Source organism: Monodon monoceros, unplaced genomic scaffold (assembly GCF_005190385.1).
Source record: "Monodon monoceros isolate NGI ecotype Baffin Bay Population unplaced genomic scaffold, NGI_Narwhal_1 Super_Scaffold_15, whole genome shotgun sequence".
In the NCBI taxonomy this organism is placed as follows: domain Eukaryota; kingdom Metazoa; phylum Chordata; class Mammalia; order Artiodactyla; family Monodontidae; genus Monodon; species Monodon monoceros.
The window spans coordinates 47383979-47406515 of NW_021703771.1; the positions used below are offsets into that span (position 1 = coordinate 47383979).

The window sequence follows — 22537 nt, forward strand, 5'->3', positions numbered from 1 at the left end:
GAGGGTGACACACCCCAATTCCATGGGGACAGAAGCTATTGCCCTCAGGACCCTCTCAGACCTTGCCCTGTGTTTCTCTTCATCTGGCTGTTCACCTGTATCCTTTATCATATCCTTTAATAAACTGGTAAATGTGTTTTTCTGCATTCAGTGAGCCAGTCTAGCAAAGTAATCAAATCCAAGGAGGGGGGTCATTAGAACCTCTGATCTGTAGTGGGTTGGTTGGATGCACAAGTGATCACCTGGGCTTGAGCTTGGGACTGACATCTGAAGTGTGTGTGTGTGTGTGTGTGTGTGTGTGTGTGTGTGTGGTTTGTGCAGTCCTGTGGGACTGAGCCCTAAATCTGTGGGATCTGATGCTATCTCCTGATAAGTGTTGGAATTGAGTTAAATTGTAGAATGCCTGTCTGGTGGCGTAGACTTGCATGTTGTTGTGGAGAAAACCCAAAACCCACCCACACATTTGGTGACCAGAAATAAGGTGTTTTGTATAGGGAGTAAAGAAGACCCACAGGAGATAGACTGAACTAAGGATTTTCCCTACAACAGGAGGGAAAGACTCTGTTTATTTTAGTTATCCATTCATCCGTTGATGGACATTTGGATTGTTTCCACTTTTGGCCACTGAATAATGCTGCTACAGCCATTGGTGTACAAGTAAATGTTTGAATTCCTGCTTTCAATTCTGCTTTTAGGACTATACCTAGAAGTGTAATTGCTGGATCATATGGTAATTCTGTTTAACTTTTCGAGGAACTGCTAGACTATTTTCCACAGCAACTGTACCGTTTTACATTCCCACTAGCTGTGCAAAAGGGCTCCAATTTTTCTACATCCTTGTTTTTTTTAAAATAAATAAAAGCTATCCTAATGGGCGTGAAGTGGTATCTCAATATGGTTTTGACTTACATTTTTCTATTGGCTAGTGACATTGAGCATCTTTTCAAGTGCGTATTGGCCATTTGTATATCTTTATGGAGAAATGTCTATTTTTTTAAAATTTATTTTTTTAATTTATTTTTGGCTGTGTTGGGTCTTTGTTGCTGCGCCCGGGCTTTCTCTAGTTGTGGCGAGCAGGGGCTACTGATCGTTGCAGTGCATGGGCTTCTCATTGTGGTGGTTTCTCTTGTTGCGAAGCATAGGCTTTAGGCACGTGGGCTTCAGTAGTTGTGGCACGCAGGCCCAGTAGTTGTGGCGCATGGGCTTAGTTGTCCTGCGGCATGTGGGATCTTCCCAGACCAGGGCTCAAACCCATGTCCCCTGCATTGGCAGGTGGATTCTTAACCACTGTGCCACCAGGGAAGCCCTGGAGAAATGTCTATTTATGTCTGTTGCCCATTTTTGAATTGTTTTTTTGGTTGAGTTTTAGTAGTTCTTTATATAGTCTGGATATTAATCCCTTACCAAGTATATGCTTTATAAATATTTTCTCCTATTTGGGGGAACTGCATTTTCACTCTGTTAGTACTGTCCTTTGGTGCACACGTTTTTAATTCTGATGAAGTCCAATTTATCTTTGTGCATTTGTTACCTGTACTTTTGGTGTCATGTCAGAGAAATCATTGCCCAATCCAATATCATGAAGCTTTACCCTTTGTTTTCTTCTAAGAGTTTTATAGTTCTTATGTTTGGGTCTTTGATCCACATTGAGTTAGTTTTTTTATGTATGGTGTAAGGTGTAAGGGTCCATGGTTCATTCTTTTGTATGTGGATATCCAGTTTTCCCAACACCATTTGTTGAAGACTGTCCTTTCTTAATTGAATGATCTTGGCACCCTTGTCAAAAATCATTTGGCCACATATGTGAGTTCATGTCTGGGGTATCTTCTATTTCAAAGAGATTCTGACTATTAATAAGAGTAAATTAAAATTGTTAAAATTAAATATAGCTGCATTCAGAAAATTACAAAGATATTATATTCCTGGTATTACCAGAGGTGGTTATTGTGTAGTAATCTTCCAAACTGAAATTAATATGGTATAATCCATTATCACAGTGGTGTCATGTGACAGAGAATTCGGAATATTTGTAACAACATGAAAAGAAAAATTATGCACACCATTATTGTCAAAGAATATGTCTATTCCAAATAATGTTGTTGCTCTTGTTTTGTTGGAAAGATAAAATGTGTTCTCCTTTCGTATATGAAAATAAGTTAAAAGTTATGAGACTTCCTATGGATAATTTTTAGCTGGGTCCAAAGCATGATACTGCTCTCAAAATATTTTCATATGCTTTGATCATTAATACATTTTTTAGAGTCTGAATGCATAACTAAAACTTGTTTTAGACCTATTTCTAAACATCTAATTTGTATTGTTTTTGGACAAACTTTTGCATATGTTTCCTGTGTACATGAATGAAGCATTTCCTACCATGTTATACATTTTTCCTTCTCCACTCCCTAATCCACATTAACATTCCCTACAACATAAAGAGGGACACAGCAACAAAAACCAATCGTGGTTCAGCTTTTCAAGAAGCACTTTTTCTGCTCTAGCTGTAGTATAGAGTGCCATATATAGAAAGAAAATATTCCTTACGATTGTCCCATTAGGACCTATCTCTTCACTCCAGATTGAAAATCAGTATTTGGGGAAAAGCTATGAGTTAGAAACTTCCTGTTTGATGATAATGAAAAGCCTTAGGTAAATATTTTAAGATATGATGTTAAGATAAAAATAAGAATTTTAATCATACCTACATATGACTGGTTATGAAGGAGGTGACAGAATGAGATAAAAACTAAGAACTAAACATCTTGACCTAAATACAAAGATTAATTTGACAACTTCTAAGGTAAGAATGATATTGTGTTTATATATTTGGTCTTTGTCCCAGTTTCTGGCACAGAGCTCCTAAAAAGCCACTGGCATTTCCTAAGTGATGAGAGGAATAAAAAGGTGTCTTTTTTTATGTTAATAAGGTGATTTTTGGACCCCACCTAAGGATAGTTGACAGAAAAACCAACCATGTGATTAAAGGGTTAGAGCTCCTTGGTTCTCAGGGAAGGGGAGAAAAGAGGGGCTGGAGATTGAGTTCAATCACCAATGGCCAATGAATTTAATCAGTGGATTACACTGATAATGCCTATGTAATGAAGGCTCCATAAAAACCCAAAGGACTGGGTTCAGGGATCTTCCAGGTTGGGGAACCAGTACACTTTCATGTGCCATCATGCTGGGCCCCAAACTCCAGTAGGACAGAAGCTCCTTTGTTTGGGACCTCGCGCTATATATATTTTCATCTGGCTGTTGATTCATGTCCTTTAATATCCCTTATAATAAACCAATAATCTAGCGAGTAAATGGGTTTCCTGAGTTCTGTGAGCCACGCTAGGAAATTAATCAAACCCAAGGAGGGGGTCATGAGAACCTCTGTTTTATAGTCAGTAATAGCCTGGGCTTATAGGCATCTGAAGCAGAGGGTAGTATTATAGGACTGGGTCCTTAACTTGTGGGATCTGATGTCATCTCTGGGTAATTAGTGTCAGAATTGAGTTGAATTGTAGGACACCCAGCTGGTGTCAGAATTGGATGTGTGGGGAAATAAATGTCCCCGACACACATTGGAAATTGGTGATGAGACCCTTTGGTAAGGCAATTGATGGTTTTACTTCTAAAATTCTAGTATAAAAGAAATAATAATCAGTTCTCTGCAAACACTCTTGCTCCTCTGACTTTATTCCTTTTGTTGTACTTACCTAACAAAATCCTAATCCTGGTTAAGTGTCCATTATTATCCATTCCTATAATTCTGCATCCAAGCAGCTGAACGTGGTCAAAGAGCAAAATCATGCTGCTGGGTGTCAATATAAACATATAGCCTCTGAGCTCAACCACTGCCTGACAATCCTTGTACACTTCTCCAGTATATTTGCTCTACTTTCCAAGACAACTATTTACTCACCTATAGTAATTTATACCTTTCTCAAACTCTCTCATTATCTTTGTAGGAAGGTAGGGTTAAGAGTATCCATCTTACTACAAAGCCCAGGAGACTGAGTCACAGAGGTTAAGATACTTGTTGGTGGCAGAGCCAGTAGGCAGGGAGGGCGCCTCAGAGGCGGTGAGCTTCCTATCACTGAAGTATTAAAGTTCACTCAGGGATGTTATAGAGGAGATTCAAGCATTCTGTGGGAGATTAGAAGAGATGGCCTTTAAGGCCTCTTCTAACTCCAAGATCCTAGGATTCCATGTGGCTTCTTATATTCTATCAAAATAACTGTCTTGCTGAAACTTCTTCTTCAATCACAACGTTAACAATGTTATGGGACTTCTTTGACCATCTCTTTAATGTTATTATGTGTAACCCAGTGACACAGTTGAAGGTTATAAAATTGTTGCTTGTCTCTTCTTTCTCCTTCTCTCCCTCCCCAGTAGCAAAATATGATAAAACACAAACAAAACCCATCTGACCCCCCCATCTCAGTCTACTACCTTCTCTGCCTCTTTCCCTTACCTGTATAGCCAAATGTCCTCAAAGAGGGGTTTTCACTCACTCTCTCAACTCCCTATCACCTCACTTCTCCGGAATCTAGCTTTTGCTCCTGCCATTTACCCTGACTCTGCTTTTGCAAAGACCATTTTCTAGTCGTCAAAACCAACAGACACTTTTCATTATTTCCCTTTCCTGATCTCTACAGCACTTGACACTGTTGGTTGGCTGCTCTCTCCTTGAAGCATTCTTCTTTCACAACATCATGCTTTTGGGGATCTATAACTCTGCTTCTCATTCTCATCCAAGGTCTGCGTGCCCTTTAAGTGTTGGTGCCCCCGCAAAGTTCTGCTCACAACTCTATTCCTTGTTGTTTCATCCACACACCTTTGGCTTTATCTCATATATGCCATACTCCACTCCAGACCCTTGTGTTTAACTGCTTGTTATTCCAGAGAAACTTTAATTTCAACATACCTGAAATCACACTGCATCTTTTGCCCACACTTCATTTTCTTTCACAGTCCACACATATCTGTCTCCAACTCCTAGCAATTCTACATTTTCACTCTTTATTCCCTCATTTCCGTTCCCATGAACAATTCTTCCTTTCAGTCCTCATCTGAACCAAATTCAATAAATCTTGAATTGGTCTTGCTGTTAGTCAGGTCCCCATATTTTCTGAACAAATTGAGGCCAATATGCTGACTAAACAGTTTAAAACCTAACCATTGCTATTTATTACCTGCTCCAAATACTAAAGGATCAAGTTGAATTCGTTACTAAGCATTCCAGGCCGTTTGTAGCATAAAGAGTACAGGTTTCAACCTTTACGAGTTGTGTGTGTGTACGTATGTCTGTACAGTGGGGCGATGACAAAGAGGGGGAGTTCAGGTTTTTCATCTGGGTGGTTGAAGGGTTAAAAATGTTAAAATTATACTGTCTAATACAAGGTAGGTGCTCTCTTATTATGCCCCATGGTCCTACAGGATTACACTGAGTTCTTTGGATGCAGCTGGCCTGCTCCTTCCTGACTGTTGTTTCAGCTTGTGCCTTAACCAGACAGACCAAAGGTGGGGCTGTTTAATTCCTACTCATCCTTCAGTATTTTATATATATATATATATACACACACACACACACAATATTATACTTGAGTTCCACTTCCATATCCAGCTTAGGTAGCTTGACACTGTAGGCAAGTAGCCACCACTTAGGCAGCAATCACTTCCTCTTCTCCACTCCCAATGTACCCTCCATAGAGCTGATTGTGGCCCTTCTGATACTGCTGTAAAAAACCATTTGGTACTGAACTATTTCAGTGAGTATATGATTAGCTCCTTGAGGCCAGGTGTTCATCTTTGTATACCCATAGTCACCTGCAGGAGTTTTAATCATCAAATCTTTGGTAAATAAACGTCCAAATTATAAGATATGTATAAACTAGGGGCAAGAAAATGAGCTTATAACTGTGTTTTCTGAAATAAGCATTAACCATTTTTTGTTGGAAAATTCAATCTCTTATTTGAAGAAAAAATTCAAAGCAAGCATTTTATAAGAACTTTTTCTCAGGATAATTTAAAGAACACACTACCAGCCATGCATACTCATATGCAGTGGTTTATTCCTTGAAGATTTTGTGAGGATTAAATGAGATAATCTTTCTACTGGCCCCTCAGCACAGTGCCTGACACACAACAAACAATCATTTAAAAAGTTGGTCTTTAACATTATTATAATCATTCATAGATCATGTTCACCCAGGTTCTTCTAAAATCTACATTACTGAGTCAACTATAATTACTGAGTCAACTATATTTAGCACTCTTAGAAATGGATGCACTCTTTCAGGCCACAGAATACAATACAGTAGCCTGCCAAGGTGGACTGAAAACTTAAAGGAAGAAAAGGTCTCATTAACATGTGATAGTTGTTAGTTGGGTCCATGTTCATGTGTCAGTACCAAATTGCCTATTTAGAAAACTAACAAGCTGGCTTCGTAACACTGAGCATAGATGCTGTACTAGAAATCCTAGGTTCTCAACTATCAGAATAATTTTAAAAAACAATATAAATAAGTTGGCAGTATTTTATATACTTGAAAGTCCATAATTTCCACATGTGTTTTCATTCTAGCCTTGTAAACTTAGAGAACACAGTTACAGTTATACACGGAAATGAAACAAATTAACAGGTTATATTTCCCTGTCCTGATTTTGTTATTGAAGTAATTTGATATTTTATGATTATTTTGTAGTAAAACTTTTTCTGGCAAGTCTTACCTGGAATTAAAAAGTATTTAAAAGTTAAAACAAACTTACTAGCAAAAAAGAAAGACTGTTTGTTCTAACAAAATTTATTATGCAGTAATTACAAAGATTAAAGACTCTCCCATCTCAAATAAAAATAACTGTTATAATTACACACATAATACAGTACCTTATAGAGTGATTCCAATAAATATCACAGGAAATACAGGGCATTTTCAATTGGAGAGACAAATACTTTCACCGTGTCTGACAGAGGAAACCCTGTTCACATAACGATCTGCATAAGGTCATGCTTTTAGTAACAGTCCGCCTAGAACTGTGCCAAAGCAATTCTTTCAGAATGTGAAGTACCGGGCAAACCACTCCTGGCGCTGGGGATCTGGAGAAGCCACCGGGGAAGCTTCACTCTGAGGAGGACTGAATTCATAAAAAGAGAGACATGTAACCCAGCATTAAGCTGTTTTGCAAAATGAAGGGAAAAGCACATAAAACATCAGTGCAGATGACCACAACTGGTTCCCTACGTTAGGAGATGCATTTTAAAGATCTGCTACTTCCTCTACACTGGACTGTGTTCTCCACTCCATGAGAGTGCAGCAGCAGCTCAGATGAAGTCCGTGAAGGAGGAGCCACATTACAACAATTACAAGAAACAAAAAAATCAAACAGTTGAGAAAAGTCAGGTGACCTTCTTGGAATAAAAAAGTTCAGGAGGAACTGTAGGAAATAAGAGAGAACCAGGTAACATTCTTCTTGTTCAGCACCTTTTCTCTTTTAGTTAATTAAAAAAAATTTTTAGAATCCGACACAAGCATTTCTTACAGATGTGTCCTTAACTATAACTAAATTAAGTAACTAAACCATGGTATAATATTTTTTATATGTTTATATTAAACTTTCATAATTCCATAAGCAGATACTCTAGGGGAAAGGAGTACGTTAAAATGCCAATTTCCCCTCCATCTTCAAATTTATATAATTTATACTTATCTTAACTCTAACTAAAGATTCTTTGGGCTAGTTAAGAAAATAAAAGGATCCCTACCGTCTTTGGGGGAAATTACAAGGCACGCAACAATGTGTAATGGAAACTCCAGTAGTCATGTTCCTTGAGCCCATGCACATGCATCTTACTGACACCTGAACATACCCATGCACAAGGGAAAATAAGCAACACAAAGTATTTAGCAGGAGACACATTCAAAGGTGTATTTGACTATTTTTCATTCTTGCTATTTTTTTCTATTTAAAATAATGTCATTAACTAGTCATTAATCACTTAGCCTAGAAAAAAAAAGTAGTCTACCTGTATGATTGATTATTACTAGTGACACTGAGACTTAGTAAGAATAAGTCAAAAGATAAATTTTAAAATAGCACAAGATCAGTAATAGTAAGGTAAGCACAAAATGACAGCACTTTCTGACTAATTATTTAATGGATAAACAATTGGATTTCATTCAAATTTTACTTGTTAATACATTTACTCAAGGACTCTGAGATAAAACTGGAATATTAATTATAAAATTTTTTTCCTAAATTTCCTACTTCTGTCATTAAGTTCCCAGAGCTTATATATTTTTTATTTTGGCAATAAGTGCATATATATTTATAAATAAGCAAGGGAAAAATAAACAGATAAGAAACAAAAGCAATAAAAAATATCTTGAATTTCTGTAATAAGGGGGATGGATTATTAATGAAAAACTGGTGATAATTCTAAAAATGAAGCACTGGTCCATAAATATAAATATTAAAATTCTAAGCATATGAATTACATTAGTACCTCTTCAAGCATTTAGAAAATTGACAAGGAAACAGAAAAAATCTTTTTAACAGAGTTAAAAAGGAGTTCTCTAGAGAGGTGGTGAATATATTTTGAAAATATTTCACAGTAAAATTTCTTTTCCTAGGCTGTTCTTAAAGTAGTAGATTTCTGCAATGTAAGAAAGTAAATTTCTCAAGTTAAAAAAGAAAAGAAATCACTGGTGAGACGGGGCTCACCTCAAAAATGTCTTGGGCTCTTTGGGTGGCACTGGCTGTGGAAGTGGTTTGCTGCTGTTGAACTCAATATCGTGGACTGGAGAATTAGGAATGGGATCCAGGCGGTTAGGATGTCCATTGCCCACTCCACCAGATTCCAGAGCACTTAGATTGGGAACGCTCACAAACCTGTTTGTTGGTGATTTATTGTTCTTCTTCTTTTGCTGTATTAAAAATAATACATGTGAGGACAGTCCCTGCATAAGGACGAATGAGAAAATAGGAACAATAGAAGATACAAATTTGGCATGGGAAAATTTCGGAAGCTGGATGTTAAGATGAACCAGTGTTACCCAAAGTGTGGTCTGGGGATCCTTGGAGGTGCTCTTTATCTACATGGAATCCTCACAGACAGACATGCTGCTAGGACAGAAAGAATGAGGAAGAAATGTTTAGGAATGGTTCATGGGGAGGAGAGGAGGGGGTGGAAAGAAGGCCAAGGGATAAAGAATATTGGGAGGAAAAGGGAAAGGGGGAAACAGCAGATCTCATGGATACCATGAGGTTAAACGGGTTTAGGCTAAAATTAGGAGAAGGTGAAAAGTTAACATAATTTTAAAGGAGAGGTCTGTGAACTTTAGCCATCTGTCAAAGGGAGGCAGTCCTTGCCTGGAAAATAAAAGGAATGAGAAAATGCTTGGCAAAGTAGTTTGAATCAAATCTCACATTTCTACCTAAGACTTAGAGCTGACCTAGAGAAATAATTTGGTTTTAAATTCACTGCACCATCTCTCTGAAGAGGGAAGATGAAATCTGTATACTTAAGTCTCAATTACCAATTAATTGGTAGTATTACCATTAGCTCACAATCTATGAAAAAAATTAAAGGTTATAAAACAAAGGCGATCAATGTTTTTTTTTTTAATTGGTTTTTAAAATTGATGGATGAAAAGAGCAATACAATTTCAGATTATTAAAATCTATCAGCTTTCAAGTCATTAACTTTAGCCTCTATTCATCTGTAGATTCAATGAACATCATCTTGCTTTGTGTAATAAAAATTAACATAAATGTGTGCTAATTTATGAAATAACTTTTTGCAAAATGATTCCAGAGTTTGAAAAAAAAATGCAATTAATAGACAAGATGGTCCTTTTCCTTTGCTTATAATGATCTCAACTATCTAGACATTGTCCTTTGTCATTTTCTGTGAACCACGAAGTCTCTGAAAAGAAGCCTATTTTAGCATAACTGCAAAAAGAAAGGAAGAACAATATCTTCTTCAGAATTATTTGTGAAAATTGAGTCCCTATTAGTCAAAATTTACAAAGATGTATCTTTAGCATTTTCTTGTTCTAGTCATGAGAGGGCATAATTAAACCTACTTAAGGTTTCTATTTTAACAAATCAAAAGTATCATTGGTAAAGTTCTACAGTAATGGTTTTGTGGCTAAAAATGTAATTCCAATAAAATAGGTAAAAAGGAAATATTTCTAATCTTGTTTCAACAAGTCTCATAACCTAGCTTTTTAATTAAAAGCTTATTTCACCCTAAATAATGAATTTAAAAACTGAAACTAACTATATTCATTCATTCACCAATTTTTTTTTTTTTGAGAGGCCTTTATGTGCCAGACACTGTTTTGGACTCTGGAGATACAGCTATAGGCTTCCTGACTTAGTCATTCCATTTTGCAAATCATTCAAGTCATTCTGTTTTAATAAACATTTAAGTTTAAAGTTTGGAGCACTTTAAGTTGTGAAGAAAGGATAGATTCCATCTTCTTAATAGAGAAGTTTTATGAGCTTTGAAAGCAGAAATTTTTCTGGCTAAGGGCCTAAGAGAAATTACATATGATGTGCAAATTAATTAAATCTGAATCCAAAACATAGCTTTAGCATGGGCATTTTTATTTCTACTACTGATTCCTGCTAAAAGATATGTAATCCCTATAAAGCCCATATACATAATTATTCATTCTTTATTACTTGCTTTATTCACCAGAATAATTTGTAGTAGCTTACAGAAAACATGATGAAATTTTGCAACTGAACAAATATTTACTTAGTACTCACTATACCTATAGCACTATGATGGGAGTCATAGGAAGCTCGGGTACAAAGATGTATAAGACTTAGCCATGTCCATTTCATTTATCTGCAAGGCTCTTCTATCTGTCCTAAGACAGCAACAAAATGTAAGAATAGGTCATGTTCAATTTTAATTGTCAAGAAAGGTGATTAAGACTGTGAGAAGTAAGGCCCTTCTCTGAAGATTAGTGGGCAACAAAATACATGTCCAACCCAAGGCCCATTAAGATGGCAGGCCTTAAGTCAGGGAGAGCTGTTGGGTATACAGGGCTTGGAGTACTTTTCAAGACCCCATAGAGGACACTGAACACTAAGGAAATGACAAGAAGTTATCCTGAAGCGACTCAGAAGTGAGTTTTCTTTTTTTTAAGATATAAGAAAACAAAATGGTATAACCAAGGTTTTATAATATTAATAAAATACTGTTTTAAGGAATATGAATTCTCAACAAATAAATGAATATTATTAGCATCTCATTTGAAAATGAGTATATAAAGAATTCATAGATTTTAGTCCTAGATTATTAAATTTAAGAAAACATTTTTTGGAAGCTTTATCTTCTGCTCTAAATATTTTATAAAAATTTTAATCAAGTTTTAAACCATATTCCTATTTTACAATGTTTACAGCACATACCTTAGTCAGTGGATTAATAACACCAACAGTAGGACTTGAGTTAAACACTTTGTTGAAGTTAGTTTCTCGATTGACTAATTCCAGCTGATAAAATTTATTATCCTCCTATGAAAAAGAATTACAAACATTTCTTAAACATTTTCTATTGAATATTTAAAAACTTCATTGTATAAATGCCATTTCATTCAAAATTTAATATAAAACCTGAATGAAAATTTATATATCTTATTCAAAGATTTCTAGACCTGTCAGGTCTAGAAATCTTAAAGTCTGCTGGTGGGTGAGTTTTCAACACATTTTAAACACTGTGCTCTGGGATTCTTCTCTACCCTTTCATACCTTTTCCCTCCAAGGCTAGAGCTAAATGTTTTATTTGGCCCATCTCTTTTCCAGAGGGCTGACTGTGCATTTTGAGCAGGCTTAACCTGCATTCATGGAGCTGTTCTGTGCATGGCTGAGTTGTTTCCAGACATGAAGATGGCACTATGGTATATCATTATTCTTGAGTACTGGAAAAGTATTTGATCTTGCCTAATCTCCTCTGTGAGACATCAATGTATTACAGCAATGGTAACCACAGAACAGAGAAAAAGTGAATGGCCCATGCAGAGATAAACCCTTTGCCTTTGGCTTCACCAACAGGTGCTAATTGAACAACCAGACTGTAGGAAGTAAACACATAAGTGAATGGATCACTGTGCGTGTGAAAGGCAGGGTTGTGTGCTCTAGGAGAACTAGATTTTCAACCCCCTCCTAGTTACCACTGACCATCATTAATCTCAGCCCATGTGCCTCACAGTCCACAGACTTAGGGTGTAGTGAAAAGAGTGTAGACCATTCCCTGGCTAGAATTGGAAAATCAACAGCTATTTCTACCATAGGTGAAACATAGTAATACATTTGCTAATTTCATACGTAGAATATAAGGTAATTTTTCATGACTCTACTGTTGTCACACAGAGACAGAGCAAGCTATGATGCCTGTGCTCATGTTCACAAAGCTTGGAAAATTGGGTGGTTACTGGGATGAAGTAGCACATATTCTGTCTTTCCAGGAGCCCTGCTCCTGGGCTCCATCTATGAACCCCAATCAACTACCTGCTGCTTTTTGGCAGGAACTTCTAGTCCCATACAACAGGATGGCTTTCCTAAATGCTAAGAGAAATAAATATGTTAAGGAAAAAGGACTTCAGAAATAAATGCTCTTAGGCTCTCTTTGCATGCTAATGTCCAAAGTTTCCATGAAGAGATCAATGAGTAATCAGAATGATTAGCATTCTATTTCTAGTTTTACTGATTTTTATTTGTTAGTGGCAGTAAAAAGCAATACTTTAATTATTGATCAGGTCATATAATTTTAGAAGACTCTAAATGTTTTATGAATTTTAAAACATCTGTGTTTTTTTAATTCTTGAGGAATAATGACTTTAATGAAGGCAGTGTATTTATTGTTAAATCTGTATTTTCTTCCCTGATGGACTTTTCAGAGCCGCTAACATCTCAGTGTGCACTGAGACTCTCAAGACAGAGCCTGTAGCTTTTCTTAGGCTAGACCCCTAAGAAAACAGAATCCTTTTTCCATGAAGCATGTCTTTGGATCAGGTTTTAGTGGGACACACTTTAGGAAGTTAACAGGACTAAGTGGAAGGGTGCAATGCAGGCTTGTGCATGTATGTGTTGACCGTTCTTTCCCATCCAATTCTAATTCTCCATGTACAATACACACACACACACTTCAGTAGTATATTAACTGTACACTGGCAATAACATATTATTAAACATTCAATATGTATTAAAAAGTATTTCTTTTTAAAAATTACTGAAAAAAGACACAATCTCTCCTTACCATAATACCAAATTTAAAATTACTTTGTATTTCTTATCCTCATTCATAAACATTTTAATAAACGTTCAATCACAATACACATATTTTGTACTTTCAACTTTTGTTTAGCATTACTTAAAAATATTTTCTCATGTTTTCCCAATCAACAGTCTACAGGTTACTAACATGGTTACACCAGAACCCCCTACCCCCCCCAAACCAAAACAACTTACCAATAGTTTCTTTATGACCTGATCCCTTTCTGTAAGCATGGCTTTTAATTCTCCAATCATCTGTAAATCTTCTGGTTTTGATTCTCTCATTAGATATTTTTCTTCCATCTCTTCTAGTCTAAAAACAAGAAAACCTTTCATTGATATGACGCAGACATTCTTTTGCAATGCCTGTATTTTTCAGATTGGTTCAGTTGAACACACAAAAATTTAAAATCAGACTTTTTCCGTTAGAACTCGTAAGCATAATGACATGATTGCCTCGAGAGGTAGAGTTACGAAAGGCTCTCCAAGTGCAGGTGATGTTATTAAAGGCTTTGCAGATTACTTTTGGAAGAATTCGCTCATTTTTAAGTCATTTAAGTGTGTATGGGAATGAGGTGAGGTATGCTCTGTAGAAGAAATAATAGACTGAATAATACTAACCTAGCAATGCAGACTTGATGCTGGAAATGTAGGCTTACTATTAGGAGAACTTACCACGTATACGATATTGTGTGATGACATAACGTTTGTTAACATATATAAAAAGGACAGAAGATACAGAGGAAAGGGGTACAAAGGACACACACATACGACATCATTCTTTCCTGGTTTATGGGAAATGCAGTTTACAAATTCTGCATATCAGTTAATATACTGAATATATAAACTGGAAAATAAAAAACCCAGTTCATCGGATAAAAGAAGAATCATATTTCCTTCTAGGCCTGTTCTGCCCTGAATGAAATGAGAAGGTAACAGAACTAAATGCCACTGAAGACTCTAGAATAGAGGCCATTTTTTATGAGCAGAGGTGCCATGGACCCTGCAGAGTCTAAGAATATAGCACAGGGCAGAATGACGAGGGTGCAAATGGAAACTGCTAGTGTAGTTTGAAAGAAAGCACTCTCAATTTTAGAAAATTCAAATAATTAGAACAATCTTAAAACTTGTTTTCCAAATAAGCAGAATAAACTAAGCTCAACAAAATTATGGTTAATGAAGAGTCACGGAAAAATTTATTCAGTCAACAAATACTGAGTAACTTCTAGATGATCTATTCTCTAGGTATCAGTGATCCACTCCCACCCTCCAGTTCCAGAGGGGTACCAGAATCTGTGCATTTTAGTACTTTTAGTAAATTCCACTAACTCAGCTCAAGCCAAAGACTTGGAGATAACATTTTTGGCTCCCTACCCGGCCCCATGGCTAAAGTTCTAATCTGGGAAGTAGGGAGGTATGAGGGAGAGGAAGTGTGGGGTTAGGGAGTGACTGTCTCAGGATCAGTTGGGACTTCGTCAGTTCAGTGTGAGGCTAGCTTCATTATCTTCACTTTTGTTCTTCTGTGACAGTTCACTGAGCTCATATAAAGTAACCTTGCATTTTATCATGATGTGGCATTATATGGGCAAAGGTTTATATTTTATGGGCAATGGCTTTGTAAAGCTTGAGAAACATGGAAAAAGGCATTTGCGTTTCATACCAGAGTAGCCACAAGATGTCACTGGAGTACTTTCTTTATCAGTAAAAACAAGGTACAAGATTTCTGCACTGTTTCCTGCAGCTGAACAAAAATACTTGGTAGTAAATGGTCACTAAAAAACTCAATTTAAAGCCTTATTTAAAACTATTATGTCTTAGAATAATTCTGAATGTTGCTTTTAAGTATGGAAAATTCAGAAAGCATCTTCTTGGGGTGTAAATAAATACATGTACTTCATTTGTAAAGTTAAAAAAAAAAAACTATTATGTCTTTTTGTTCCAGTACAATGAGAAGTTAAGGTAAAGTGAGTCTAAAATAGTCAGTTACTATCCCTGAACCACCTTTTTTGCATAATAAAGGTCTCTGAACTTAAATTCCAGTGTATGTTTTTGTTTAGTTTCAACATTCTTTACCTACAAAATTATTATCAGTTAATCTTCTCCACAAAATACCTTTACAGCACCAAAAAATTTTTTTAAAGATACCTGGATAGTAAAGGGAAAAAAATAATTGATTAAACTGAAGAAACATCCATATAAACACAAATGGGAAAGCATTAAAGGAGAGAACAAGTAATATGATGTAGATTTAACCTGCAAACATATTCCAAGAATTATTAGTCTTTCAAAATCCTGATGGGGGAAGCACACTTCGTCCTCTTCTGATGCCCATTCACGCCAACACCGGGCAGTCAACATTTTCCCTTTCAGTTGCCCCACTCAACTCTCTAAGCCAGCTGCTTCCCAAAGACTAGGTGTGAACGACTAGTGATACAGGAGACAGTTTAGTTTGTTCTCCTTTAATCTTTCTGACCACAAGGAGGAAGTCTGTTAGGTTCTGTGTATCTTGACTGGTCTTCATAGCATATATGCTTATTACGCTGTTTCACAGCACTCAGGCAGGCCTCAAGCATCAGTGCTAGCCAGGATCTAATAACACTGTTGTATTTTCACAGAAGTCACATTTATATAGTTATGGCTTAACTTCTATTTAGAATAATGGGTGAAATTTTTCAGTAGTGATAATGGTTTTACTGCAGAGTTAAAAATTTAACAGGAAAAGTTGATTAAGTTAAAACAAGTCAATTAAAAATATTAAGACAATAATATCATAGGTAGCCAGAAATGACCAAATTCCCAAAGGCTGTATAGGAAGGATTAAAGCCTGGGAAATAACTGCCTTGAGGGAACCACACAAGTACATACAGACTTTTACTCAAAATACAGATTCCCATTAGAAGTAATACAAAGAACAGACAGAAGTAGAACATATAAAATTACTAATTAGGGTCACTGCTTGATTCTCCCCAGGCACGCACGCCCTGATTTTTTTTTTTTTTTGGCTCTGAGAATATATAGGTCAGTGTCTATGGCTCATGGATAACACAAACCAAAAATATGAATGCATAAAAAGCTGTATAAAAAAGTTTCCCAGTTGATAGTCCTTCCACACTTTTAAAATAAATGACAAAAAATCAGTAAGTTGAGATTTTAGAGCCAAACAACAGTATTATTAGTCACTAATGACTAATTTCTAAAATATGACTAAATTCTAAAATAGTCATATCTATTTTAGAATTTTAATTGTATAAAATGAAAGAACTCTAGTATACTATCTCCTACAGCCTTAAGGTAAAGGAAATATAGTAATTCAAGCAGCTTAACGTCAAACTTCTCTTTCCCATAAATTACAGGCACAGATTCAGACTTGTGACAATAGAACGACTTCATCCTTACCTCACAAGATTATGAAAATAAGCTGTATGGCAACTTAAAAATCAAATAACAACAACAAAAAACTATTAGGGTATTATAGATTTAAAAAACTCAAACAACTTTTAAGGAATAAGTAATTCTGGTGTGGTGGAGAGCTTCTTTTTAATCAGGTATTACTGACCTACTTAAAGTCCAAGTACAGAAACTCAAATGTTTCCCCCAATAGGAAATTACCTTTTGGCTTCAGTACAGTGAGAAGTTAAGGTAAAATAACCCTAAACACTAATAATCTCTGAACCAAACTACCTTTTTTGCATAATAAAGATCTGCCATGACTCCAAGTTCTGTGTATATTTACATGTAGCTTAAAGTTCTTTAAAACGGCCCATTCTCATTTGTTTCTAAAACAAAAACCACGACATATTTCTTAGATACAATGTTTTTACTAAGATACTATACCACTCAAGAAAATAAAACAATTTCTGTAGCATATCTGAAAACCTAAGTAGACTTTAATACCCAGCACTAGAGGATTTCTAGTAATAATTCCGTAAGAGACACAGAACTCTTACCACCATTTCAACGATGTTTAGAGGGTACGGTCCCTCCTTTAAACTTTTGTCCCCATTTCATTTCCCTGGAGTCCAACAAGGTTTGGGGCAGGGACAGAAGCAAGAAATGTCCAGCTGCTCCAGAGGCCCCTCAGCTGCAGGCTTCAGGTGGCAGGCTGACCCGTGCCCCTCCAGTCCCTCCACCATACCCACTGCCAAGCATCCACAGGGCTTTGCCGATTTTGAAGTTTTAAAGTCAGCATGCAGTTGATTAGGAGCTTCAGTAGGGTACCCTTAGTTCTCTGAAACAGGCTGAGAGTAGTTCAAAAGTTGTTCTCCCCAGTTCCTTCAACTGGAATGGACCCTCCCTGCTTTCCATCTGTTTAAATCCAAACCATTCAGCAGATCCCAGCAGGCTGCATCTGAGGATATGCGCCAGAAATATCCACCTGTCTAAAACTGTGCTTTTCAATATGGAGGCCACTAGCCCATATGTGGCTATTTACATTTAACTTAATTAAAATTAAATGAAGTTAAAAATTCAGTTCCTTGGTTGCGCCAGCCACTGTTCAAGTGCTCGACAGCCTCTGTGGCTAGCGGCTACTATACCGGACGGAGCAGATACAGCACATTTTTGTTACTACAGAAAAATCTACTAGACATTGCTAGCCTAAATACAGTTGTATATGTGTTTGTTTTTAACTAAATGAGTAGATACCTAAGACGAGAGGTTAATTACATAATGACAGCAGGTGAAGAAAGAAATATGGCTGGTTAGCATAGACCTAGTTGAATGGTAGAGCTAGAAAAACAGATAAAATATTTGACTTATGAGTCACACTAATCCTTTGATTAAAAATGAATATTAAAATACTAAATTATTTTCTATCTACTGAAAGTTCATAATGCGCAAAACCATAAAAAACGGAATAAAGTAAAAACAAAGATATAACCCTTACTCTTTATAACGTAACATTCCTAAGGAGACCGGACACACGGACAGACAGAGGTTATTCTTTCTGTGAGCATGTTTTCTCAGAGTATGAAGAGGGGGATACCAGGATTTTAGCCTCTGCCTGATAAACAACACTGTGGTCACTGGGGTTCATTGTAACTCATCTCTGCAAAATGCCTGAGATATCTTTTCGACACGGCAGGTGTGCAAGCTCTTACTGCAGCCCACAAGATTTAAAAATTACCCCCAATAACTGCAAACACCCAGAATCACTGTGACTGGGGAAACGACCTCATGAGTCTCTTTACCATTTCAAGGGTAACTTTATGAAGTGGTAAGTATTATAGGGAATCCTCAAAGATTTTATTTGTGAAATATTCATTGAGTGCCTACTGATGTGAAAATTCTGTATGTGTCCATTAGAAAGAACACCTCACCTCAGAGGCATCTGAAGTAAATGCCAGTGACTGGGGCGGGGGGTGTGGGGGGGTCTGTTTTCTGTTTCAGCTGAAGTGAATGTGGGCATATGTGGTACAAATTTAACAAGGCTTACTGTGAGGCTTAGCTGGTTAAATGGATGAAATGCGAGATGATTTTTAGATTGGAGGAAGGTAATAGGTAGGAATGACATAGAAGCTAATTCTGGACTGTAGAGGATAACACAGGAGACTCTTAGAAGGAAACTGTGAGCGTCAGTGTGGCTCACACAAAGGTAGCAGACAGGGAATATGGGTGGCTGTGGGATGAGGCAGGAGACGGCACACTGGAGCTACGACTTTAAGTTTGACTTTGACACCGAGGGTAATGGGAATAAGTCACTATTTTGACTTTATTGAAGCATATGGAGAGTTTTTATGAAGGCTTTTTAATTGATTGGAAGAGGAGAGACTGAAAGTGCATAAACCACTGCAGCAGCTTAGAGTAGATTATTTCTGAGATAACTTAAACTGGACCACAGTTTAGGCCACAGAGATGGCGTGAATGCCAGGTGCATTAGCTACAGAAGTTTACAAGTAAGTGTGTAGGAAAGAGAGGGGCTATTAAATATTTTTTAAAACATAAAGCAATAATTAGAACTTTGGGTTTTAATGATATTGGAGCTACTATATATGAGTACTAACTTTGTGATGTTTTACATTTATTGATTTTTAAAATCATAAAACAATCAAATGCTTGTTGTAGGAATTCAAACAATGTGTAAGTAGAGTATATAAAATAAAAAGGAAGTTTTTGCTCTTCTCCATCTCCAATACCTCCTAATCCAGTCCATAGATGGACTCACTACCATTAAAATTTGTATTTAAGATCTTTCGATACTTTTGTAAAATACGTATTATTAGTGTATATATAGGATCATGATAACCCCATTGGTCACAATATGCTCTTTTTACTTAACATTATGTAATGGGTATCTTTTGAGTTTTCACCATGGCATGATAGGTTCCTGATCCTGAGGGACAGGTCTTTGGACAAATATCATCCTAGTAGAACCACAGCAGTAGCAGCTGACAAAACATAATTGTTCAGCTGCCTTCTTGTAATTAAAGAATACATCATATTGCAGTTACCATCTGTAAATACAGCACTTAAGTTTTCCTTTTAAAGTATCATTTAATTAGATTCAAAAGACTAGCTAATCTGAGGTTAGACACAGTGCTCCTCAGTTTATTCTCCACACATGAATTTTCTTTAATATAATGCGACTTACGACACTTGTAAAGCTGCATTTATTTCCTTGAGTAGCTCGTTAGTCTTATTAAAATCTGCCCGCATGATATTTTTCTCTCTGAGGTGGTCTGCTGTCATGACATCCAGCTCTTTTTCAAGTCTCTTGTTTAAATCTTGTTCATGCAACCTGTTTAATTTATTTTTAGTTAAGAAAACGTTATTCTGAAGTCGAGCTTTCAAAACTTTCCATATTCTAACAGATTTGAAATGGTTTTAGGTATAATATACAGAAAATTAGTGGAAACAGCCTAAAGTAAAGTACTTACTTTGCTCTAATCTTCTAGCTTGTTAAAGTTGTCTCCTTTAATGCTTTTTAAAATAACATTTTTAAAAGATTTTAGTTAATTACATACAATTTCCAAAGTTAGTGAATGTATATACATTTTTCAAAATATAAACATTTCTTCTACATCCAAATTATAACATAGTCAACAAATAAAGTAAAAAGTGGTCCTCAATATCTTACTAGAAGGCTATCTAGTCATAAAAATAGGCATGTATTGCTAAATACCATTGCAACAGTCTTTCAGGTAACACTGCAAATTCCTTCTGTGGTGACTGAAGGCATACCTCATCTGTTGGTTGGATTCACTTCTTATTCTGAGAATTTCTTTTCCCTTAAGTTCCAATTCTTTGGTTAGGGCATTTATATTTTCATGAAGGTGCTGTACTTCCTTATCCAAGCCTGAGATGTGATGCTCTCTGTGCCTTACTTCGTCTTGTAGATCTGTTATTCTACTCATGTGCTCCTTACTCTGAAAAATACAAATAGTTCTTAAAAGTTTTCTGCATATTTACTTTCTGTGTTTAAGGGAAAGAAAATGACATACTGGAATGTCAAACGTAAATCTGACATTGCTTCAAAAGCAAACTGCTGAAATAAGGAAACCTCGAGGCCTCCTCTATTTTCATAATCAATATACAAGAAGTGTTTATATGGATGCCACAGGGCCACAGGGGACCCAAAAGACCATATAAGCACTTCTCCCTCATTTTACTGTTGAAGACACCAATACCCAAGAGATGATTTGTCCAAGGATGATCTATAATCAATGGCAGAGCCGATATTAGAATACAGGGCTCTTAAGTACTCAGTAAGTTACATGGTCTTGCAGTAAAATGCTGGTGCCATCGTCCTTTAATTTAAAAAGGACCTGCATCTATGGAGGCCATCCCAGTATATACACATCCCATTGCTTAGAAGACTTTGTCTGCTTCATGCCGGTCTAGTAGTTATCCTGTCTGACAGATAAGCTCCCTTCCATTTTCCTACAAGTCACTGTTTTCTGCAAATTCTGCAGGCCTAGACATTGTCAATTTCAGCAGCAGCCTAGTTGGAGAGAATATAAGTTCCCTCCATGGTTATAAAGTGGCTCATTTAAAACTTTCTAGTAATGAAGAAAAATTTGAGCTGATCACTTAACATATCTGAAGACTAACAAAGTGAAAGTCATAAGTAATAAACTAATAAACAGGGAATAACCTTCATTGTACTATGACTAGAAATCCATTCATCCAGACATACATTCAGGATCACAAACTATCTAATTAAAGAAAGTACACTTGGCTAATGAGCAAAATTTAAAAAGTGTGAATAGTAGCTGTGCTAGTGATATGGACATATAAATTATCTTTTTTTTCCTGAGGACCTGCTACTTCGATAGCTGTGCTATCTGATATGGCTGTTTAAATTAACTGAAATGAATTAAATATATTAGTAAAATTTAATTAAAAATTCAGGTCCTTGGTCACACTAGACGTATTTGGCTTGTGACTATCCTAGTGGATAGCACAGATATAGATGAGGTCCCTCATCATGGTAAGTTCTACTGGACAGACTGCTGTTTTATAGTATTCTGTTTTCACTCTTTGTATTATTTATATTTCATTGTTCACTCAAGATGCAAATAAAATTCAAAATATTCAATTAAAAGGTCACAAAATAAACTGACCACTATACTAAAGTTGAATTACCTAACTCCCTTTAAAAATAAAACTCTTTAATATAGATAGTAAATAATTACTAGTGAAAATACTAGTTATTACAAAATAATTTTCAGAAAATTGCGAACATTCAAATCTATTCACATTTATTTAAGACATCACAGAACAGAATGTTCTTTACCTGTCTTCTGCTGATATCTATGCTTCTCTCTAATTCCATTTTAGCGGCTGCCAATTCTTCATGATGATTATGCCGTAACAAATCAATTTCAGCTGCATGTTGATGGTTTAGTTCTGAGCGTAAAGAAGCTGGAATCCAAGGAAAAAAAGATTTAGTGTATTTTTAAAATATTAGTATTTTAGATAAAAATCATAAAGGAGTATTATTTTTTAAAATTAGGACACATATTCCCATTAAAATATCATAGGATTGTCTATGCCTCTTAAAATACTACATACTATCATAAAATATAAATTTAGAGGCCATCTGGCTTTGAAGAGGATAAGAAAATTTTCAGCTGCTCAAATGGATCAAGGTTTTCTATATATGTTTTCAGTTTGCAAGTAAGGTGCTAATGGAGAGGAAATTTTTAACTCTTCTCACTCACTAGTAGAATAACACATTTTAGGGTTGAATGGTACTATAACGTATATTTAGGAGGCAACTTCCCACCCACATAAGACTTCTTCCATGATAGCCCTC

At 36.1% G+C, this 22537-nt stretch overlaps 1 protein-coding gene across 1 annotated transcript in view; it reads right to left on the bottom strand.

The window, feature by feature from the left end:
* Positions 1–6776: 6776 nt before the first annotated feature.
* The window catches only part of FAM184A (family with sequence similarity 184 member A), a 120098-nt gene continuing 104337 nt past the window's right edge, over positions 6777–22537 (bottom strand). The window contains exons 12-18 of the mRNA XM_029223297.1: positions 22016–22143; positions 20461–20645; positions 19871–20017; positions 13477–13594; positions 11419–11523; positions 8713–8915; positions 6777–7125 (exon numbers count right to left, since the gene is read on the bottom strand). Of these exons, the coding sequence (XP_029079130.1) occupies positions 7044–7125; positions 8713–8915; positions 11419–11523; positions 13477–13594; positions 19871–20017; positions 20461–20645; positions 22016–22143 (968 nt within the window). The 3' untranslated portion in view covers positions 6777–7043. The remainder of the gene's footprint in view (positions 7126–8712; positions 8916–11418; positions 11524–13476; positions 13595–19870; positions 20018–20460; positions 20646–22015; positions 22144–22537) is intronic.